General features: G+C 50.8%; 1 protein-coding gene across 1 annotated transcript in view; it reads left to right on the top strand.

Moving 5' to 3' along the window:
• Window positions 1-23,986, top strand: part of TGM1 (transglutaminase 1) — an 87,208-nt gene that overhangs the window by 20,724 nt on the left and 42,498 nt on the right. Inside the window, exons 2-3 of the mRNA XM_060256310.1 lie at window positions 12,686-12,904; window positions 14,623-14,814. Of these exons, the coding sequence (XP_060112293.1) occupies window positions 12,691-12,904; window positions 14,623-14,814 (406 nt within the window). The 5' untranslated portion in view covers window positions 12,686-12,690. The remainder of the gene's footprint in view (window positions 1-12,685; window positions 12,905-14,622; window positions 14,815-23,986) is intronic.

Raw genomic sequence — 23,986 nt, forward strand, 5'->3', positions numbered from 1 at the left:
CGACTGGGAAATACAGAGTTTCACTTTGAACGTGGAACAAACATGGAAACGGACCTCATTGGCTTCCTGGTTAGATCCAAAGGACTACCTCATGCCGGGGGGCGGGGGGAGGTATAATAAACATAGAGGCCAGGGAGAAGGATTCTGTGCGAAACAAGGGATCCAGTACGACCTTGTTCTTTTCATCCTTTTGGATTGCTGGCTGCATGTATTGAGAGACACTGATCAGCTTCACAACTATTTCACCAGGATTCCTTGGAACGAACTGAGCATCGATTGCTATAAAGACTGGATTGGTTCTTGGTGAACGCGTCCCCTATTTCGCTAAGGGCTAATTGTATGGTGTGTTGTGAACTAACAGATGCTTTTGTAATTGTTGAATCGTTTGGTGAGTTCGTTGGTTGCACGGAGGCTGGCTTTCACGGACAAGCCTTGTGCATTGGATTTCTCTGCCTACGGTTGCTGCGATTCTCTTTGTGGGTTGCCAACCTCCAGGCGGGGCCTGAAGATCACCCAGAATTACAACTGCTTTCCAGACTATAGAGATCAGTTTTCCTGCTGCTTTGGAGAGGGGGCTCCATACCCCATGAAATCGCTTCCCTCCCCAAACTGCACCCCCCGGAAGCTCCAGCCCCAGATCTCCGGGAATTTCTTGACCTGGAGTTAGCAACCCTTCTCTGCAAAGCGGCTTACGTTGTTCTCTTTCTCCCGTTTCATCCTCACGACAATCCGGTGAGGTAGGTTAGGCTGAGAGAAAAAGACTGGTACGTCCAGCTTCCCTGGCAGAGTGAGGATTGGAATACGCTAACCGCTCCAGTGAGCCAGCTCTGTGTAGTGGTTAAGAGCGGCAGACTGTAATCTGGAGACCCAGGTTCGATTCCGCACTCCTCCACATGCAGCCAGCTTGGTGACCTTGGGTCAGTCGCCATTCTCTCAAAGCTGTTTGCTCAAGGGCAGTTTCTGTCAGAGCTCTCTCAGCCCCACCTACCTCACAGAGTGTCTGTTGCGGGAGAGGGGGGAGGGAAAGGAGGTTGTAAGCTGCTCTGAGACTCCTTTGAGTAGTGAAGTAGTAGTGAGTAGTGGCACCTGGGGTTTTTTGGCCATTGTGTGACGCAGAGTGTTGGACTGGATGGGTCATCGGCCTGCTCAAATATGGCTTCTCTTATGTTCTTATGTGACACAGAGTGTTGGACTGGATGGGCCACTGGCCTGATCCAACATGGCTTCTCTTATGTTCTTATGTGACACAGAGTGTTGGACTGGATGGGCCACTGGCCTGATCCAACAGGGCTTCTCTTATGTTCTTATGTGACACAGAGTGTTGGACTGGATGGGCCACTGGCCTGATCCAACATGGCTTCTCTTATGTTCTTATGTGACACAGAGTGTTGGACTGGATGGGTCATAGGCCTGCTCAAACATGGCTTCCCTTAATTTCTTAGTGAAGCGGGGAGGGAATAAAACCAAACCAATTCTTCTACCACCACACTGGCTCTGGTCGCTAAACATTCCAGGGACGAAATTTATCTGAAGAGGCTGAGGGGAGGGGAGGCAGAATTTCAACCATATCAGAGCTCATTTCTTTATTTTCCTGGCTTATCGTCTGCAATGCCTCTCCCTTCTGTTTGCGTCTGCCGCCTTCCGTCCCGCCTTTCCCCTGGTCTTTCGCAACCTCAGTCGGCATCTGGATCACAATGACCCAGGGCAAAGGGCAGTGATTCGGTGTGCTTGGAGATCCCCTCCTTCCCCTGTCCCTTGCGTCTCTTTCTAGCAACACCCACGCGATGCTCTTCCTCGCTCCCTGAGCCAGGAGTTTTGGGCCTCAGAAAGGGGACAAGAGGAGGAGGCCCAAAAGGGAGATTCTTTTTTTACAGAACAAGAGATTAAAACATGGCATGCGCTACCAGAGGATGTAGTGATGGCCACAGGCATAGATGGCTTTAAAGGGGGATTAGGCAGATCCATGGAGGAAAGGTCTATCAGTGGCTGCTAGCCGTGGTCACTCAAGGGAACCTCCACAGCCGCATTCGGAGGCAGTCAACCTCTGAACCCCTGTGCCAGCAGACAACATCAGGGGAAGGCCTTGGCCTCTCTGCCCTGTTGCTGGCCCTCCAGAGGAACTGGTTGGCACTGTGTGAGGCAAGATGCTGGACTAGATGGACCACTGGTCTAATCCAGCAGGGCTCTTCTGATGTTCTTCTCAGGGGAAGGCCTTGGCCTCTCTGCCCTGTTGCTGGCCCTCCAGAGGAATTGGTTGGCACTGTGTGAGGCAAGATGCTGGACTAGATGGACCACTGGTCTAATCCAGCAGGGCTCTTCTGAGGATCTGTGGAAGGTCTTGGCCTCTCCTCCAGAGGAACTGGCTGGCCCCTGTGTGAGACAGGATGCTGGACTAGATGGACCTCTGGTCTGATCCAGCAGGGCTCTTCTGATGTTCTTATGAAGACCTCAGTCTCTATGCCCTGTTGTTAGACCTCCTGAGGAACTGTCTGACCCCTGTGTGAGGCAGGATGCTGGACTAGATGGTCTGATCCAGCAGGGCTCTTCTGATGTTCTTCTCAGGGGAAGGCCTTAGCCTCTCTGCCCTGTTGCTTGATCTCCAGAGGAACTGGTTGGCCGCTGTGTGAGACAGGAGGCTGGATTAGGTGGACCCTCACTGGTCTAATCTAGCAGGGCTCTTCTAATGTTCTCCTCAGGGGAAGGCCTTGGCCTCTCTGCCCTGTTGCTTGATCTCCAGAGGAACTGGTTGGCCGCTGTGTGAGACAGGAGGCTGGACCAGCAAGGCTCTTCTGGCGTTCTTAGGAGGCCTGAGGGGGGAACTAGTGAGATAGATCTTCAGAGCAAAATAACTGGAAATCAGCCTCGGTTTGATCTGGCCAAGAAAAGAGAGGAGTTAAGGCTGGGAACGGGCCAGAGATTCTTCTTGTGTTATGTTTTGATTAGTGCTTCAGAAGGGAGAGATAGGGACCATGTGCCAAATGCCTGGCCCCTTTGAGGGGACACAGTCAAAATAAAGAGCCTGAGAGTCAGGGTGGTCCAGTGGTTAGTGCCAGGCTAAATCGGGGGGGGGGGGGGGGCTGCGTTCAGAATCCCCACTTTGCCACCTCAGGGCAGTCTCTTTCTCTAAGCCTGTGGTAGCAAAATGGGCTATTCACCTGGTGTGCCTCATTCAAATAAAAGCCCAACAGGAGAGATTCCTTCCCAGCAGAGCAAAACTTTTGTTCGAATAAAAGGAAACCCAAACTGAAGAATAGCCAAGGGGGTCTGCCCAGAACATTATGGTGTGAGCTTTTATAATATGCAATCAACAGCTCTAACCCTATAATGACAAGAGCACCACATAGCAAGTACCGGTATATAGTTATTTTATCCTTATTTCTGGGCAGGAATGCAGTTCCGGCTGGCTTGGCTTCAGGGGTATGGCCTAATATGCAAACGAGTTCCTTCTAGATTTTTTTTCTACAAAAAAGCCCTGTTTTGGGACATTCACAAATGCCCACCGTTGCCCTTATTTTCCTAGCACCCAAAAGGCGCTGTGGCCTTCAACACATGCGCCACAGAACAATGGCTTTAGTTTTCAGCATGTTTCCATGCACGGGCTCATTCTGTTCTCGCATGTTTCTAGTCCAGTAACTTGTTAGCAGGCCAGCAAATAAGCTTTTTATTTGTTGGAACACAGAGACCATTTGTTCTCTTGGGCTCACTACCTTCCCCTTCCAAGAATGCCCCTGTCTCTTGTTTTAGAAAACGTCTTGAAGTTCACAAAATTGGCAATATTGTGTTAGCCATTGCCAACAACTTTGCAAAACGGTGTTAGTATTGCTCATCGTAACCTGGTTCCAGGGCTGCTGAAGAAGAAGATATTGGATTTATATCCTGCCCTCCACTCTGAAGAGTCTCAGAGAGGCTCACAATCTCCTTTCCCTTCCTCCCCCACAACAGACACCCTGTGAGGTGGGTGGGGCTGGAGAGGGCTCTCACAGCAGCTGCCCTTTCAAGGACAACCTCTGCCAGAGCTATGGCTGACCCAAGGCCATTCCAGCAGCTGCAAGTGGAGGAGTGGGGAATCAAACCCGGTTCTCCCAGATAAGAGTCCGCACACTTCTCCACTACACCAAACTGGCTCTCTTACAATCACCTCCCCTTCCTCCCCCACAACAGACACCCTGCAAGGTGGGTGGGGCTGGAGAGGGCTCTCACAGCAGCTGCCCTTTCAAGGACAACCTCTGCCAGAGCTATGGCTGACCCAAGGCCATGCCAGCAGGTGCAAGTGGAGGAGTGGGGAATCAAACCTGGTTCTCCCAGATAAGAGTCCACACACTTCACCACTACACCAAACTGGCTCTCTTACAATCACCTCCCCTTCCTCTCCCAGAACAGACAGCCTGTGAGGTGGGTGGGGCTGGAGAGGGCTCTCCCAGCAGCTGCACTTTCAAGGACAACCTCTGCCAGAGCTATGGCTGACCCAAGGCCATGCCAGCAGGTGCAAGTGGAGGAGTGGGGGAATCAATCCCTGTTCTCCCAGATAAGAGTCCGTGCACTTAACCACTACACCAAACTGGCTCTCTGAAGCTGCTGCTTCTTCTTTTTTTAGCAGGAATGCACAGGAACATAGTTCTGGCTGGCTAGGCGTCAGGGGGTGTGGCCTAATAAGCAAATGAGTTCCCGCTGGGCTTTTTCTACAAAAAAAGCCCTGCCCAGTTCACAGAGGACAAACTGGGTCAAACTCCCAGGAGGACAGGTGGGAGAAGAATGTGACAAACTGATAGAGAGCCCAAGTCCTAGATTGGGGTTTTCACAACTGGTTTGGCCAGATCAGACTTTCAGAGATGCTTCACATCTGGTATCTGCAGAAGTGTGAAAGCTTCACTGCACGAAAGCTTCTATTCAGCGTTAAGCGGTTGGTCTTCAGGTGCGGCTGGACTCCGCTCTTTTTCTTTAGACAAACAGGGGAGGAACGGTGGCTCAGTGGTAGAGCATCTGCTTGGCAAGCAGAAGGTCCCAGGTCCCAGCATCTCCAACTCAAAAGGGTCCAGGCAAGTAGGCGTGAAAAACCTCAGCTTGAGACCCTGGAGAGCCACTGCCAGTCTGAGTAGACAAGACTGACTTTGATGGACCCAGGGTCTGATTCAGTATAAGGAAGCTTCATATGAATCTATCTACATGGTCGTCTGTTATGTTTCATGGAAAAGTGAAGAAATAGGGGAGAGCAGAAGAGGATCAGCCCCGAATTATATCTACAGGGGGGTGCATTTGGGGGCAACCTCCCACAAATCATGTCCCACCCCTTGTTTTCTTTTTAAAAAGCGTTTCTAGCCCTTTTTGTTAGGGAGAAAAAAGGGGAAATGTGGCACTGTTTGTCCTGATTGCAGAAGGGGGAACAGCTGAAAGATAGCTGCAGCTCAGTCAGTTAACCCCTTTGTGACCACATTAATTCTTTTCCACTCTGTCCCAGCGCCCTTTCTTCCTGGCCCCTTTGCTTCTTTCCTTTTTATTCTCCTATTTGTTGTCAGCAATTTAGACAGTGAGATCTGTACTATCCTGGGGTTGCCTTATTTGTTTGTGGGGGGAAATGTGCTCCAGTAGTTGGGGCCCTGGAAGGCGAGGCAAGAAATTCCCAGTTTCACTGATCATGGAATCTGGGTTTGAATCCCAAACTGCAAGCCACCTGGCTGTAATCGCCTTTGCAAAAGAGTGGATGCCTCTAAGCATGTGCAGAATGCCTTTTACTCACCAAGTAAATTGCCACTGGCAAGATTCATTCCTCAGCTCCCTTCTTCTCCCTCCAAAATCTGGAATTTGGGTTAAAGGACTGAAGGGGCAGAGTTGCCAACCTCCAGGGGGCGGCTGGAGACCTCCTGGGATTACAACTCATCTCCAGGCAACATTGATCAGTTCACCGGGCAAAAATGGCTGACATAATGAAAGAACCTCCCCTTTTATTAATGGATTTATATCCCGCTCTCCACTTCGAAGAGTCTCAGAGCGGCTCACAAGCTCCTCTACCTTCCCCCCACACACACACAACAAACACCCTGTGAGGTAATGAAGATATTGGATTTATATCCCGCCCTCCACGCCGAAGAATCTCAGAGCGGCTCACAATCTCCTTTACCATCCCCCCCCCCACAACAGACACCCTGTGAGGTAGATGAAGATATTGGATTTATATCCCGCCCTCCACTTCGAAGAGTCTCAGAGCGGCTCACAATCTCCTCTACCTTTCCCCCCACACAACAAACACCCTGTGAGGTAGATGAAGATATTGGATTTATATCCCACCCTCCACGCCAAAGAATCTCAGAGCGGCTCACAATCTCCTTTACCTTCCCCCCCCCCACAACAGACACCCTGTGAGGTGTGTGGGGCTGAGAGAGCTCTCCCAGCAGCTGCCCTTTCAAGTCCAACCTCTGCCAGAGCTATGGCTGACCCAAGGCCATTCCAGCAGCTGCAGTGGAGGAGTGAGGAATCGAACCTGGTTTTCCCAGATAAGAGTCCGCGCACTTAACCACTACACCAGACTGATTCGATCTGTGCTGCTATGCAAATCCCTCTTTCCTGGCTCGGATGATGTGCCAGACTGCAGATATAGGGCTTCTATTAAGACTTCCTTATGATAAACTACAGTGCATGGACATTAGAGGTAGAGGCAGGACTTGAATTCAGCAGAAGCTCACAGGAGCTCAGCTCCTGAACCTCCAGCCAGCGTCTGCATGCAGCGGGGAGTTCTCTCCCTGCTGCACGCAGATCCTGGGGCAAGTGCAAATAAAATAGGCCAGGGCTGGCCAACGGTAGCTCTCCAGATGTTTTTTTGCCTACAACTCCCATCAGCCCCAGCCATTGGCCATGCTGGCTGGGGCTGATGGGAGCTGTAGGCAAAAAAACATCTGGATAGCTACCGTTGGCCACCCCTGACTGATATGCTACTGAGCTCCTGCACCTTTTTTCCTACAAAACGACCCCTGGGTAGGGGTCAGTAATTAGCACTGTTTCTCTGTGGGTTGCTAGCTGGAGATCTCCAGCTATTCCAAGTGATCTCCAGGCGACAGAGATTAGTGTGCCTAGAGAAAACAGCAGCTTTGGAAGGTGGACTGTTGCATTATAGGGTTACCAATCTCCAGGTAAGGGCAGGAGAGCCCCTGGTTTGGAGGTCCTCCCCTCACTTCAGAAAGGGGGGGGAGGGAAATGTCTTCTGGGCACCCCATTATTCCCTATGGAGACCGATTCTCATTGGGTATAATGGAGAATTGATCCACTGGTCTCTGGGGCTCTGAGGGGGGCTGTTTTCTGAGGCAGAGGCACCAAATTTTCGACATAGCATCCAGCGCCTCTCCTCAAAAGACCCTTCAAATTTAAAAAAAGATTGGACCAAGGGGGTCCAATTCTGTGAACCCCCAAAGAAGGTGCCCCTATCCTTCATTATTTCCAGTGGAGGGAAAGCATTGAAAAGGAGTGCGGTCCCTTGAAATGTGATGGCCAGAACTCCCTTTGGAGTTCAATTATGCCGGTCACAATCTTGCTCCCGGCTCCACCCCCAAAGTCTCCCGGCTCCACCCCCAAAGTCGCCAGATATTTCTTGAACTGGACTTGGCAATGTTCCCCAAGCTCCACCCTCCTCAGACTCCGCCCCTAAAATCTCCCGGTCTTTCCCCCCCACCAGAGCGGGCGACCCTATCTGTTGTATATCATAGAGTCCATTCTCTGAAGCTGCCTCTTTCCTCCAAAGTACCGAATCCCTGTAAGTTTGGAGATGAGCTGCAATTTGAGGGAAACTCCGGGTCCCACCAGGAGGTGGCAACCATTGCCTCCCCCGCCCCTACTCTCTCTCCATTAAATGACTGGCTACAGTCCTGAATAATCCCTTTAAATGCGGAGATTTGTCTGACAAGCCTCAGCTGGCGGTGGAAAGCTGGAAAGCCGGATTCCTGAGCAAGAGAAGGGTAGGGAACCTACGGGGAACAGGCTAAAAAAACCCCAGCGCTTCAGTGCACGTGGGTTCAACATATTTTCCTCCCATACCTGGCTATGAGCGTGGGAGAAGGGGGAATGGGATTTCTTTGGGTTTGTGCGAAGGTCGGAGGTCCAGGGAGGACAGGCTTTAGGTAAAAGCTCGGTGGCTGGCAAGGAAGCAAGTTGATGCAGCTTGGAGAAAAGGCCAAGATCTCGAGGTTCCCACCCAAATTTCTGGCAGCGTTCCCATGACTTTCATTAAGGCCTGACAGGTCGAAGTTCAACCAGGGATGACTTCATGGTAGGGTTGCCAAGTCGAGAAATATCTGGGGACTTTGGGGGTGGAGTCAGGAGACTTTGGGGGTGGAGCCAGGAGACATTGGGGGCAAAGCCAGGAACAAGGGTGTGACAAGCATCATTGAACTCCAAGGGAGTTCTGGCCTTCACATTTAAAGGGACAGCACACCTTTTTAAATGTCTTCCTTCCATAGGAAATAATGAAGGATAGGGGCACCTTCTTTTGGGGCTCATAGAATTGGACCCGTGTGCCGTCCCTTTAAATGTGATGGCCAGAACTCCGTTTGGAGTTTAATTATACTTGTCACAGCCTTGATCTTGGATCCACCCCTAATGTCTCCTGGCTCCACCCCCAAAGTCTCCTGGCTCCACCCCCAAAGTCCCCAGATATTTCTTGAATTGGACTTGGCAACCCTATCTGCAGAAGACATCTTGCCGTCTTCCTTTCCTGGAGAAACCAGATTGCGGCGGAAGATACGCCCCGAAATGAAAAACAGCCGTCCTGGGAGCTGTGCCAACTGCTCTCCCAGGAGCCAGTCACAGATACAGCGGTTCCCCTAAACAGGGCCAGATCGGGGGGGGGGGGGGGCAGAGGGGGGTGCTTGCCCTGGGCGCCAGCGGAGGGGGGGCGCCAAATTGAATATGGAGTCCATTCTATTCTAGGTAGAATGGTAGGGTTGCCATATCCAATTCAAGAAATATCTGGGGACTTTGGGGGTGGAGCCAGGAGACATTGGGAGTGGAGCCAAGAGCAAGGGTGTGACAAGCATAATTGAACTTCAAGGGAGTTCTGGCCATCACATTTTTTTTTATATGAATATATTTATTGTTTTAGTCATTTACATTGAGCTTATCCTTTTTCTCATACAGGGTATACATCTGAATCTCTATCTCCCTTTACAAGGTATTCTTGCTCGGTCCTTTTAGTTTAAATGTTCTTATATCAGTCCATATTGAGGTCTTCTTGCTTCCAAGTAGAACCGTCGTTCTTTAGTCTTCTCCTTCTAGGCCTTATTAAGTCCATTTTCTCTTTCACCTTCATATTCTTGTCACTTCCGAGCTTTTCCTGCCCTGACGATAGGGATGAGAATGTTTTAGTACATAGGATTTGATTTCCTATCACATTCATCAATCTATTTTTCTTCCCTAATCCCTCCCTCCCTCCCTTGCGTACTCAACTTTCTAGCCAGGGGCACAAATTAAGAAGCTTCCACCGAATGTCCCGCCGTTGACCTTCTAGTGACCACTTTAAATATGGATACCATTTCTCCTTTATCCTTTTTGTTTTTGACCCCCATTGTTCATCACGGTTAAGCATGGCTATAATGTCCGACTGAACATATTCAAATAAATAATTATGCCAGTTTTGCTCCGTCCATTTGGTTTTATCCTTCCAGCCAAAGGCTATTACAGCCTTGCCAGCTAGCACCATTGCTTTAAATAGATCCAGCCCTTCTTTATTGATTCCGTATTTATTTAATATGCTCCCGAACATTAAATCTAGATCTATCGTTGGTCTTATAGCAAAAAAGTTATGGATATGCTCTATTACCTTTTCCCAAAAGGGTTTAACTTCTGAGCATTCCCACCACATGTGGGAATACCATCCTTTTTTCTTTCCACAGTGCCAACAGTTAGAATTCAAACCCTGGAACATATTGGCTAATGTTGCTGGTGTTCTGTACCATTTTGTGAGGAACTTTAACTCCAGTTCTCTAAATTTATGCATTTTGAGCTGATGTATACCTTTCTTGAGACTGTCAAATACATTATCTGCTAAGTTAGTTTCAGAGCTCCATTTAAAGGGACTGCACGAATTTTTAAATGCCTTCCTTCCATAGGAAATAATGAAAGATAGGGGCACCTTCTTTTGGGGCTCATAGAATTGGACCCCCTGGTCCAATCTTTTTGAAACTTGGGAGGTATTTTGGGGAGAGGCACTAGAGCCCCCCCAGAGCCCCCAATACCCACGGATCAATTCCCCATCATTCCCTATGGGAATCGTTCATGGAGGTGCATGATGGCTCTGGGGGCAGGGCTTCCCCTGCTGGCCAGCTGGCTGGGGGAGGGGGGAAGTCTGTAAAACCGGGGGATCCCCCTCTGGGACCTGGGGATTGGGAAGCCTATAGAATGGGCCCATAAGGGGGCACCATTTTTTTTAAATTTTGCCCCCCTCTCAAAAAACATGTCGATCCGGTCCTGCCCCTGAATGCCTATTGCTGCGGTTGCCAGCCTCCACATGGGGCCTGGTGATTTCCCAGCATTGCAATTCATTTCCAGCCTACAGAGCTCAGTTCCTTGGAGGGCGGGGTGGAGATAAATGGTGACTTTAGAGGGTGGACTCAAGGGCATTAGACCCCTCTGAGGACTTTTCCCTCCCCAAAAGCCATCGCTCCTTGACTTCACCCCCCAAAATCTCCAGGAATTTCCCAACCCAAAGTTCACAACCCTATCTGGTGGTTCTTCTTCCAAAAGAAATAAAACGAGTAGCCAGAAATAACTAAACGAAACAAAGCAACCCTCCTAGGCGGGGATGGTCAAACGTGCTTGATGTAAGAGCCGCATAGAATAAACACCAGATGTTTGAGAACCACAAGGCATGAACGTCAAGTGTTTGAGAGCAGGAAGGAAGGAAGGAAAATAGATTGGGGGGAAGGAGAGGTGGAAAGAAAGCAACTTTAACTTTAGATGCATTCTCCAAGCCGCCGGCTGGCTTGGCTTGCAGGTGATTTAAAGGGACAGATTCCTTCTTCAAGCTAGCCAACAGGGCAGTGGGGGCTTCAGGAACCACACAATAGGAGTGAAATAATAATAATAATAATAATAAAATTTTATTTGTATCCCGCCCTCCCCGCCGGAGCAGGCTCAGGGCGGCTAACAACATTCATGAATATACAATACAGTAAATATACAAGCTTTAAAATTAACATTATTTAAAAACCAGTCAGTACAGAGTTAACTTAACTTGATCTGACAGTAGCAATGATGTTCCTAGCGCTATTTCTGTCAGTTTACATGATAGCGGGGGTCCTTAAACAGAACCATATTGGCGGATCCCTTTATTGAACAATCAAATCAGCAGTCTGTGAACGCCAGCTTGAAAAGGGTGGTCTTGCAGGCCCTGCGGAACTGGTCAAGGCTCCGCAGGGCCCACACCTCCTCCGGGAGCTGAAAGAGACACGTGTCTCCCAAGCTGCGGATTAGCCACCCCCGCTCCAAGGTATATAAACAATTTAAACAAAACAGCAACAACCCAACACTAGCTAATTGTAATTATTTAGCTGATTAGCCATTCCCTTGATCCTTCCGCAACTCTTTTTCAGTCCTTGAAGTTCCAGTATTCCATAGTCTCTAACCCTCCCTGGTTTTTTTTCCTTTGCACTGTTGCTGTCCTCTGCGAAAACACAGCTGACTCTAGGGCAGGGATGTCGAATTCATTCGTTGTGAGGACCGGATCTGACATAAACGAGACCTCGTTGGGCCGACCCACGTCAGACCAGGATGTGTGTACCTGTTTTAAGATTAGGTAGCAGAGATAGAAACTTTATAAGGGACACAGACAAACGCGATTAAAGATTTTGTATCTCTCCTGTGTGATCAAGGGAATTGGGCAAAGGAAGGTCTGGGTATTTCACTCCCTCCTCAGAGGAGGAGGAGGGGAGGAGCCTCAGCCAACAGAGAAAATAGAGGCTTTGCTCTGTAGCTCCTGTGCGATTGAGCAAGCCTTGCAAAGCAAGCTGTGATGATTTTTGGATTTATATCCCGCCCTATACTCTGAATCTCAGAGCAGGCACAATCTCCTCTACCTCCCCCCCCACACACAACAAACACCTGTGAGGTAGGTGGGGCTGAGAGTGCTTTTACAGCAGCTGCCCTTTCAAAGACAGCTTCTATGAAAGCTTTGGCTGACCCAAGGCCATCTCAGCAGGTGCAAGCGGAAGAGTGGGGAATCAAACCCAGTTCTCCCAGATAAGAGTCCGCACACTTAACCACTTGGCAAGAGCTCTGGCTGACCCAAGGCCATTCCAGCAGCTGCAAGTGGAGGAGTGGGGAACCAAACCCAGTTCTCCCAGATAAGAGTCTGTGCACTTAACCACTTAGCAAGAGCGATGGCTGACCCAAGGCCATTCCAGCAGCTGCAAGTGGAGGTGTGGGGAATCAAACTCGGTTCTCCCAGATAAGAGTCCGTGCACTTAACCACCACACCAAACTGATGCAGAAGGAAGCAAGAGAGAGGGAGAAGGAAGCAGATGACAGCCAGTTGCTCTGGGACCTGATAGGAGCCCTCCGGGGGCCTGATTCAGCCCCCTGGCCGCGTGTTTGACACCCCTGCTCTAGGGCGTAGCGAGCCAAACCGCCGAGTAGTCTGCCTGTCGAACTCTGACCTCCTCTGCAATGCTCAAACCATGACCTTGTACTCTTGTCCTCCTCCTTTCAGAAGCCATGCCAGTGCCAGACCCAAGAGGGGACGCGGGCCGATGGGCCAACGCCAGTACCCGCATGCGAATGCCCAGCCAGCCAGAGCAGCCGCCCAGAAGGAGGAAACGCTGGTTTTACCGATGTTGCCGGTGCTGCTCAGGCCAGGGGGACGATGGCGATTGGGGGCCCGCGCCAGGGGAGGTGCCCGGTGCTCGGCGGACAGATCCAGTCATCCGCGGTAAGTGTTAAAACAAAGAGAGGAGTCACCGCAGAATTGCAAACAAAACACAACCCCAAGGTTTTAGTCTCTTCAAAATGTCAAGTCGGCAGATTCAATAACGGGTCGATGTAGAAACAAAGAAACTTGTTTATTGATACTGGATACTTGTGGCCTAAGCCAAGGCTTGAAGAGACTAAAATCATATAGTAGATACATTGCATATAAGGAGCCCTTCAAAGGCATTCCTACGGGCAGGGGAATTGTGCAGGGGACATTCACACATAGATGTTACCAATACATTCTCATGTTGATTAGGCGTACTGGCCTTGATGTTTTCCAGGCTCCTCGGACTCCCCCGGGCCTGAGCTGAGAAGGTTCAGATAAGACTTTTCACACATACCCATTTCAAAGCAGGGAGATGCTCTAGAGGAGGGAGGGGGGAACAGGAGAGGGGTGCTAGCAGCATTTGGTTCTGCTTTGGTTCTACCCAGCATGCTCTTTGGCTGAGCCAGAGTTGAAGCCAGACTTGACACAAAGTTATGCTGACAAAATTACTAATATTTGCAGCAGTCTTACAACACATAAAGAGAATAAGTCCCTTGATAAGGGTAGCATGAAGTATCAATATCTTAAATCCAAACGTACTTGATGACAGTCCCTGAAGATGCAAAGGCATTTTGTTCTTGCATAGAGTTGACGCTGGAATTCTCCAGAACAGGTTGTCGGCTTCCGCCGCGCCTGTTCCTTTGTCAACACGGGATATTCCACGATACTTCTGCAAAGTGCATTTTGCAAAATTCAAACACTGTATGCAGGGACCAAACAGTCACCGCAAGATGCTCTCTCTGTTCGGGCACGTGCTCCTAAAGCCCGTCCATTGCATTAAGAATACAGTGAAGGAGCTGTTAAACGACTTGGAAAAGCTGGCGTCGCTGGATCAGGTTTGTCCATTCTGTTGAACAAATTAAACCAACGTCGTCTCATGCCCTGACAGTTTGTGGGCGGCTCCCCCTCTTGTAGCAGCCATCTTGTGGCTAAGCCCCCCACCCCCTCTGCCAGAATCCCAGAGGCGTCCATGAGCTCAAAAAGGTTGGGAACCCTTCCCCTAAAACCATAAAATCCAGCAACCTCCTCCATGGGGGATGCTGTCCAGGGGTTGTTTTGTAGAAAAATAGGTGGTGGAGCTCATTAGCACAATTCATTAGCATATGCCGCCCTCCCCCAACCGCCAAAAACAACCCAACGCAAGAAAGGAGAGCCCCAGGCGAGCGAGGCCTGCTTGGGCTGGCTAGAGTTCCAGCCAGGCCAAGCAGGTCTCGTTCACCTGGGACTCTCCTTAGCCGCACCCCAGTCAAAAGGCCAGCAAGCCACGCACAGCCCAAAATCACATAAGAAGCAGAGAAAGGGTGGTGCGGGCTTCTCCAGGGGTTAACGAGAGCTGCTGGGGGTGTGGCAAAGCCCCTGGTGGCTGGCTGGCTGCCGGCCCTCCTAATCCAGGGATTGTTATGCAGCTGCACCTCCTATTCCATGGACAAGGTAGGTGGGGAGGAGGGGGGGGTAACCCTCAGAAAGGTTCAGGAGCTGCGCTCCTGCGAGCACTTGTCTGAGCCCCCTCTTATCCAGCTGCCCGTCAGCTCTAGTCCTCCCCTGTGGCCCCCCTCATCAAAAGGACAGGAGTCCCCAAGATGGCCCCCTGGCATGGCCCAGGTGGGTGACCCTCTTCCTTCCTTGCGCAGAGGGCATGCTGGTCGTCAGCGGCATCGACATGATGAGCAGCCGATCAGGAAGCAACCGGTGCAGCCACCACACGCACGAGTACGAGTACGACCACCTCATCGTCCGTCGCGGGCAGCCCTTCGATATCCGGCTTCAGTTCCAGCAGGATTACATCCCCGAAGAGCACCGGATTTGCCTCGAGTTCCTCATCGGTGAGTCTCCTCCAGGAACGAGGAGAAGGCTTGTTTTCTGGCATATGACGTTTCACTAGGGTTGCCAATCCCCAGGTGGGGGCAGGGGATCCCCCAGTTTGGAGACCCTCCCCCCACTTCAGGGTCATCAGAAAGCAGGTGGAGGGGAGTGAAATGTCTGCTGGGAACTCTATTATTCCCTATGGAGATTTATTCCGATAGAAAATCATGGAGAATTGATCTGTGGGTATCTGGGGCTCTGGGGGGGCTGTTTTTTGAGGTAGAGGCACCAAATTTTCAGTACAGCATCTAGTGCCTCTCCCCAAAATATCCCCCAAGTTTCAAAAGGACCAGGGGGTCCAATTCTATGAGTCCCAAAAGAAGGTGCCCCTATCCTTCATTATTTCCTATGGAAGGAAGGCATTGAAAAGGTGTGCTGTCCCTTTAAATGTGATGGCCAGAACTCCCCTCGGAGTTCAATGATGCTTGTCACAGCCTTGATCTTGGCTCCACCCCTAATGTCTCCTGGCTCCACCCCCAAAGTCCCCAGATATTTCTTAAATTGGACTTGGCAACCCTACGTTTAACCCCAGGGGTGGCCAAACTGTGGATCTTTGACACACATTGTGTGGCTCTCCAAGCCCTCTCCGCCCTGTCAGCCGGCTTGGAGAATGCTTTCTTTCCACCTCTTCCTCCTCTCTTCCTTCCATTTATTTTCCTTCCAGCTCTCAAACATCTGGTGTTCACGTCTTCTGACTCTGAAACATCTAACGTTTATTCTATGTGCCCCCCCCCCACTAAGAAACCAAACCAGCCGCCGTGTACCTGAGAGGAAGAAATCAGAGGTTTGATTCCCCACATTCGCATTTAAGATATTGAACGCCCCACCATGAGGGGAGCCATTTCCCCCTCACCCCAGCTTGCACAGCTGAAACACAGGCAGGAGTTCCACAGGGAGCCTTTGTCCTACGTCTCCGTACAAGAGAAACAGCCCGTCAGTTGAATTCCTGCCTGCCATTCAGGCATTTCAGGGAAAAGAGTCAGGTGTGGAAAACCAGCGTGTCCTGTTGAATGGCACTGCTGAGGAGAATCTTACTTGGAGCACTCCGACTCACACAGGGCTGCTGAGAAGGGAGGGACGACTAAAAAGACCACATTTTCCGGTGGAACGGGTCCCGGCCAGCCCGTGACTCTTGTCTTATCAGCTTCCCTCCTTTCAAGTGGGAAAGGAATTTGGCGCTCTGCGTTCCTAAGAAGAGGTTGCTAAATCTGCTCAAGAGCCGGCCACGGGAGGGAAGCGGTTTTCTCGGCCTAGAAGGCCGGCTGGACCTCTCCTCTAATTAAGCAGGTGGTCGGTTGCCCACCCACCCTTTTCCTGTCCTTCCCCGCTTGCAGGCCGTCCTCCCACCCTCTGATTAGCTCTCCCCTCTGTAATTTCTTCAATTGGCGACCTGGACGTGGTCTGTGTGTGGCGGGAGGCCCAAACCACCCCCTCCTGGGATTGGCCACCCGGCATCTTCCCTTCAAGCTGCTGATGTGGCGTTTGGGAAGCAGGGAACAGAAAGCCAAGTGACCCCGTGCTCTCCCTCCAGAGGGAGAAACCTTAGCAAGGGGTGGGGTTGCCAAGTCCAATTCAAGAAATATCTGGGGACTTTGGGGGTGGAGCCAGGAGACATTAGGGGTGGAGCCAAGATCAAGGCTGCGACAAGCATAATTGAACTCCAAAGGGAGTTCTGGTCATCACATTTAAAGGGACGGCACACCTTTTCAATGCCTTCCTTCCATAGGAAATAATGAAGGATAGGGGCACCTTCTTTTGGGGCTCATAGAATTGGACCCCCTGGTCCAATCCTTTTGAAACTTGGTGGGTATTTTGGGGAGAGGCACTAGATGCTATACTGAAAATTTGGTGCCTCTACCCCAAAAAACAGGGGCCCCCAAAGCCCCAGATACCTGCAGATCAATTATCCATTATTTTCTATGGGAATAAATCCCCATAGGGAATAATAGAGTTCCCAGAAGACATTTCCCTCCCCTCCCCCCGCTTTCTGAGGACCCTGAAGTGGGGGGAGGGCCTCCAAACCAGGGGATCCCCTGCCCCCACCTGGGGATTTATTTTATTTATTTATTTATTCGGGATTTATATCCCGCCCTTCCCACAAGTGGCTCAGGGCGGCTTCCAACAATTGATCAAGCATAAAATTTAAACAATTTTAAGTATAAAACAATTAGATACTTAAACATTTGAAACCTTAAAAACCAGTAACATTTCAACTTCATAAAAACAATTAAACCTTAAAAACCAGTAACATTGGCAACCCTATTGCCAAGTGCAATTCAAGAAATATCTGGGGACTTTGGGGGTGGAGCCAGGAGACACTGGGGGTGGAGCCAGCAGCAAAGGTGTGGCAAGCATCACCTTGAAAGGGACCGCACACCTTTGAAATGCCTTCCCTCCATTGGAAATAATGAAGGATAAGGGCACCTTATTTTGGGGTTCATAGAATTGGACCCCCCGGTCCAATCCTGTTGAAACTTGGAGGGTGTTTTGTGGAGAGCCGCCAGATGGTATGCTGTAAATTTGGTGCCTCTACCTCAAAAAGCAGCCCCCCCTGAGCCCCAGATACCCACAGATCAATTCACTACTATACTCTATGGGAATCGGTCTCCATAGGGCATAATGGAGTGCTCACAGATTTTTAGTCTCCAGTTCACACATTTTTGTGTTAGCTCATGAAAAATAGCCCTGGAGCACAGTAATTTGTGCAGTCGCTCACAGCTTTAATGCCGGTAGCTCAGAAAGCAGAATTTTTGCTCACAAGACTCTGCAGCTTAGGGGGAACATGACTGGCACCCCAATGGCTGCCCTGTTCCCCACCCCCACCCTGAATTAGGCGGGTTTGCAGATCAGGACGCTCTTTCCAGGCAGATGGGAGCCCCACCAATACTGTTTCCTCGAGATTAATCACTCCGGGCGGGAGACCTCTGGTTGGATAATGGATTGCATTTGCCTGAAGTCTGAGCATCAAAGGGAGGCGGGGGGGGGGAGTGGGGGAAGCCGCTCTCGGGCTCTGCAGCTTTCCAAAACAACTGGCTGGCCCACGATGAAAGAACAGCTCAGGGCCGGACGATCACTCTTTGCTGTAGTTGCTAACTTGGAGAGGAGGCCATGACAATTGATCTCCAGAGGCAGAGATCACCATCCCTGGAGAACAGTGACTGTTTTGGAGGGTACCCTCTGGGGCAGGGCCTTTTTTTTTTGTAGCAGGAACTCTTGCATATTAGGCCACACCCTCTGCTGTAGCCAATCCTCCAGGAGTTTTCAGTAGTCCCTGTAAGAAGAGCCCTGTAAGCTCTTGGAGGATTGGCTACGTCAGAGGGGTGTGGCCTAATATGCAAAGGAACTCCTGCTAGAATTCCACCCCTGGGCCACACCCCCTGCTGTAGCCAATCCTCCAGGAGTTTTCAGTAGGCCCTGTAAGAGCCCTGTAAACTCTTGCAGGATTGGCTACGTCAGAGGGGTGTGGCCTAATATGCAAAGGAGCTCCTGCTAGAATTCCACCCCTGGGCCACTCCCCCTGCTGTAGCCAATCCTCCAGGAGTTTTCTGTAGGCCCTGTAAGAGCCCTGTAAACTCTTGCAGGACTGGCTACGTCAGAGGGGTGTGGCCTAATATGCAAAGGAGCTCCTGCTAGAATTCCACCCCTGGGCCACTCCCCCTGCTGTAGCCAATCCTCCAGGAGTTTTCAGTAGGCCCTGTAAGAGCCCTGTAAACTCTTGCAGGATTGGCTACGTCAGAGGGGTGTGGCCTAATATGCAAAGGAGCTCCTGCTAGAATTCTACCCCTGGGTCACACCCCCTGCTATAGCCAATCCTTCGGGAGTTTGCAGTAGGCCTTGTAAGAAGAGCCCTGTAAGCTCTTGGAGGATTGGCTACATCAGAGGGGTGTGGTCTAATATGCAAAGGAACTCCTGCTACCAAAAAAAAAGTCCTGCTCTGGAGTATGACACCCCGCTGAGTTCCCTCCCCTCTCCAAATCCTATCGTCCCCAAGCTTCACCCCCACCCCCATCTCCAACCCAGAGCTGGAAATCCTACAGGGCAGGGGTGGCCAAACTTCCTTTACAACAGAGACACATAGAATAAACATCGGATGTTTGAGAACCGCAAGACATGAACGTCAGATGTTTGAGGGCTGCAAGACAGGAAGGAAGGAAGGAAGGAAGGAAGGAAGGAAGGAAGGAAGGAAGGAAGGAAGGAAGGAAGGAAGGAAGGAAGGAAGGAAGGAAGGAAGGAAGGAAGGAAGGAAGGCAACTAGATGGGGAGAGAAGTGGAAAGAAAGCAACTTTAAATGCATTCTCCAAGCTGCCAGCTGCCTTGGCTTGGAGAAGTGATTTAAAGGGACACATGCAGAGTGGTAAAGCTGCAGTACTGCTGTCCAAGCGCTCTGCTCACGACGACCTGAGTTCGATCCCGGCAGAAGCTGGGTTCAGGTAGCCAGCTCAAGGTCGACTCAGCCTTCCATCCTTCTGAGGCCAGTAAAATGAGTCCCCAGCTTGCTGGGGCGGAAAGTGGAGAGGACTGGGGAAAGCCATGGCAAACCACCCCGTAAAAAGTCTGCCATGAAAACATTGTAACCCAATATCACCCAAGAGTCTGAAACGACTGGTGCTTGCACAGGGGACTACCTTGACCTTTTTTACACAATATGTGTGAAAGAGCCACATGTGGTTCCTGAGCCACAGTTTGGCCACCCCTGCTACAGGCCTTTGCTCCAATCCGTTAAGGGGGTTCCTGGGTCCTAGTGCCTGGGAATTGTATGCTTCGCGTGAACAGGGGTCATTGTGGCCCTTTTCTCCAGGTGAATTCATCCGGAAACTGAGCAACCGGCTGTGTAATTGCCTGTCTATTCTGGCTTCCACCCAGACAGGCAATCAGCAAAAGACGTTTGCCAGTAATCGTAGGTGGGGAATGTATTAAATGGCTGGGTGGAAGACAGGGACGCCAGGTGGGACCTGGAGGTCCCCTGAAATTGCAGCTCCGTTCAGTACAAGAGAGATCAGATCCTCTGCGAAAATGGCTGCTTTGGAGGGGAGACCCTAGGCTCCCAAGTTCCCTCCTGGACGGGAGATCCCCCAGTTTGGCGGTCCCCAACCCACCGGCAGAAAGGAGCCGCTGGAGGGATCACCGCCCCTCCCCCCAAAGAGTCCCATCATCGTGCAGTATGTGCGGCATCCAGAAGTGACGTATCGTGCCGAGCATATCACACAGGGACACTCTGGGCGTTTTCCCACATAGCTTACCTCGGAGCGACATCCCTCTTCACCGCGCAGCGTCTGCGCGGATTTCACACCAACTGCTCCGCATAACCAGGAAGAGCCTCGGCTTTGGCGTCGCAGATGTACACTGGTTTTTAGCTGTTTACATCTGTGACGCAAAAGCCGCGGCTCTTCCTGGTTATGCGGAGCAGTTGGTGCGAAATCCGCGCAGACGCTGCGTGGTGAAGAGGGACATTGCTCCGAGGTAAGCTATGTGGGAAAACGCTCTCTGTGAATTTGCAGGAAACTTTATGGTTTCACGCAAGGACATTGTAGCAATTTGGGGGGGAAACTCTATGGTACCATAGAGTTTCCCCCCCAAATTGCTACAATGCCCTTGCGTGAAACCATAAAGTTTCCTGCAAATTCTATGGTACCATAGAATTTCTACTGGAAACTCTATGGTACCATAGAGTTTTTCCTCCCAAATGGCTAGTATCCCCACATGAAACCATAGAGCTTCCTGTGACTTCCTAGAGCGTTCCCACGCAACGTGTGCCTGCTGTGTTACATCACCTCCGGGTGACATCATTGCGCTGCGTGCGCACGAGAAAAAGTCCTCCACGGACAACCGCAGGGGACTTGGCAACTCTAGTAGAACCTGTGGCTTTGTACCCCACTGTCCTCCCCAGACTCCATCCCCAAATCTCCAGGAGTTTCTCATTCTGGATCTGGCAACCCTACGCCCATGCAGGGGAGGGGGCGGGTAGACCTGACAACCTTAGTGGCAGACCTCAGCAGTGGTCCGTGACTTTGTGCCTCAGCCGCGGGGTTTTGTTTAAATCGGCCGTCTTTGCCAGTAACCCCAGCGTCCTCTGCACCATCAATGGACTAAAGCAGGGGAGGCCAAACGGTGGCTTGGGCACCACATGTGGTGTGGCTCTTTCACACACATTGTGCAGCTCTCGAAGCCCCCCCCCCCCCTCATCAGCCAGCATAGAAAAGGCATTTCAAGTTGCTTTCTTGCCAGATCCAATCCAAGAAATATCTGGGGACTTTGGGGGTAGAGCCAGGAGACTTTGGGGCTGGAGCAGGGAGCAAGGCTTTTTGACAAGCATAATTGAACTCCAAAGGGAGCGCTGGCCAACACATTTAAAGGGACGGCACACCTTTTGAATGCCTTCCCTCCACTGGAAATAATGAAGGATAGGGGCACCTTTTGGGGGGCTCATAGAATTGACTGCCCTGGTCCAATCCTTTTGAAACTTGGGAGGTCTTTTGAGGAGAGATATCAGACGCTATGCTGCACATGTAGTGCATCTATCTCCAAACACAGAGCCCCAAATACCTGCAGATCAATTCTCCAATATGCCCTATGGGAATCGGGCTCCATAGGGAATAATGAGTGCCCAGCAGACATTTCCCTCCCCCCCCTCAACTTTCTGATGACCCTGAAGCAGGGGGAAGGCCTCTAAACCAGAGGATTCCCTGCCCCCACCTGGGGATTGGCAACCCTACCATTGATAGCGCTATAAATACTCTTAGTTCCTCCAGGTTTGATTCCCCACATTCTCCACTTGCACCTACTGGATGGCCTAGGGTCAGCCATAGCTTTAGTAGGAGTTGTCCTTGAAAGGGCAGCTGCTGTGAGAGCCCTCTCAGCCCCACCCACCTCACAGGGTGTCTGTTGTTGGGGAGGAAGGGAAAGGAGATTGTGAGCCGCTCTGAGACTCTTCGGAGTGGAGGGATATAAATCCAATATCTTCATCTACCTCACAGGGTGTCTGTTGTGGTGGGGGGGGGTGGAAGGTAAAGGAGATTGTGAGCCACTCTGAGACTCTTCGGAGCGGAGGGCGGGATATAAATCCAATATCTTCATCTACCTCACAGGGTGTCTGTTGTGGGGAGGAAGGGAAAGGAGATTGTGAGTCGCTCTGAGACTCTCCAGAGTGGAGGGCGGGATATAAATGCAATATCTTCATCTACCTCACAGGGTGTCTGTTGTGGGGGGGGGGGGTAAAGGAGATTGTGAGCTGCTCTGAGACTCTCCAGAGTGGAGGGCGGCATATAAATCCAATATCTTCATCTACCTCACAGGGTGTCTGTTGTGGGGGAGGAAGGGAAAGGAGATTGTGAGCCGCTCTGAGACTCTTCGGAGTGGAGGGCGGGATATAAATCCAATATCTTCATCTACCTCACAGGGTGTCTGTTGTGGGGGAGGAAGGGAAAGGAGATTGTGAGCCGCTCTGAGACTCTCCGGAGTGGAGGGCGGGATATAAATCCAATATCTTCATCTACCTCACAGGGTGTCTGTTGTGGGAGGGAAGGGAAAGGAGATTGTGAGCCGCTCTGAGACTCTCCAATATCTTCTTCTTCATCTTCTTGCCGACCGGCGGCAGGCAGGAAAGTTCCTTTTTTTCTGACTGTGGCAGGCAGGCAGGTAGGAATCCAGCAGGTGCAGCCTTTTCCCTTTTCTCCCTGCCGGGGCAGAACTTTGCTGGATCCCTGCCTGTTTTCCTAGCTCCTAAAGACACTGCCAGAAACGTGGTGACACAAACGGGGGAAGCGGCAGGCGAGAAGAAGATGCTGATGGCGCAGCACCAGGCTCTCCTGCCAGCTGGAACAGGTCATGTGGGAGGGAGCCGAAAGGAAGATGTGGGGCCACACCCCGCGGGAGAACAGGTTTCTGTCTCTTCCCTTCCTTGCCTTAACCTGCCGCTCAAGGCAGCCAGGATGGGAATGAATCCTGAGCTCCAATTTCCCTTCTGAGGACCCAGCTTCTCACAGTCAGCAGGGCCTGCAGGTAGATGCGTGTTTCCACACAGGAGTGTCAAACTCATCTGTTACGAGGGCCGGATTTGACAGAAATGAGACTTTGTTAGGCCAGGCCGCGTGTGTCATAAAACATAACGCCAGGTAGTGGAGAGATATAAAAGCCCCGTGGCGCAGAGCGGTAAAGCTGCGGTACTGCAGTCGGAGCCCTCTGCTCACGACCTGAGTTCGATCCCAGCGGAAGCTGGTTCAGGTAGCCTTCTCCAGGTTGACTCAGCCTCCCATCCTTCTGAGGTCGGTAAAAGGAGTACCCAGCTTGCTGGGGGGGAAAGCGTAAAGGACTGGGGAAGGCAATGGCAAACCACCCCGCAAAAAATCTGCCGCGTAAATGTTGTGGAAGCAACGTCACCCCAGAGTCAAAAAAGACTGGTGCTTTCACAGGGGACTACCTTGACCTTTTTTTAGTGGAGATATAAACTTCGTAAAGGACACAGACAAACATAAAGATATTTTTTTAAGCTTAAAATAAAACATGGTTAAAACCAGGACATTATTCTAGCAGAAACTCCTATGCATAGTAGGCAATCCTCCTGGAGCTTACAGCGGGCCCTGTACTAAGAGCCCTGTAAGCTCTTGGAGGATTGGCTACATCAGCAGTGTGTGGCCTAATATTCAAAGGGCGTTCGTGCTACAAAAAAGCCCTGCTTAAAACATTAGCACTCGTTGGTCTTAAAGGTGCTTTCATAATATCCCTGAGGCACTCCAGAGAGATCTGTTGAGTCTGGGTGAGTGGGCGTCAATGTGGCAGATGAGGTTCAATGTGGCCAAGTGCAAAGTAATGCACATTGGGGCCAAAAATCCTAGCTGTGAATACAAGTTGATGGGGTGTGAACTGGCAGAGACTGACCAAGAGGGAGATCTTGGGGTCATGGTAGATAACTCACTGAAAATGTCAAGACAGTGTGCGACTGCAATAAAAAAGGCCAACACCATGCTGGGAAATATTTGGAAGGGAATTGAAAACAAATCAGCCAGTTTCATAATGCCCCTGTATAAATCAATGGTACAAGTCTGGTGACCGCACCTCAAAAAAGATATTATGGCATTGGAAAAAGTGCAGAAGAGGGCAACTAGAATGATTAAAGGGTCGGAAGACTTTCCCTAT

This window comes from Heteronotia binoei, chromosome 15, assembly GCF_032191835.1.
Source record: "Heteronotia binoei isolate CCM8104 ecotype False Entrance Well chromosome 15, APGP_CSIRO_Hbin_v1, whole genome shotgun sequence".
NCBI lineage: Eukaryota > Metazoa > Chordata > Lepidosauria > Squamata > Gekkonidae > Heteronotia > Heteronotia binoei.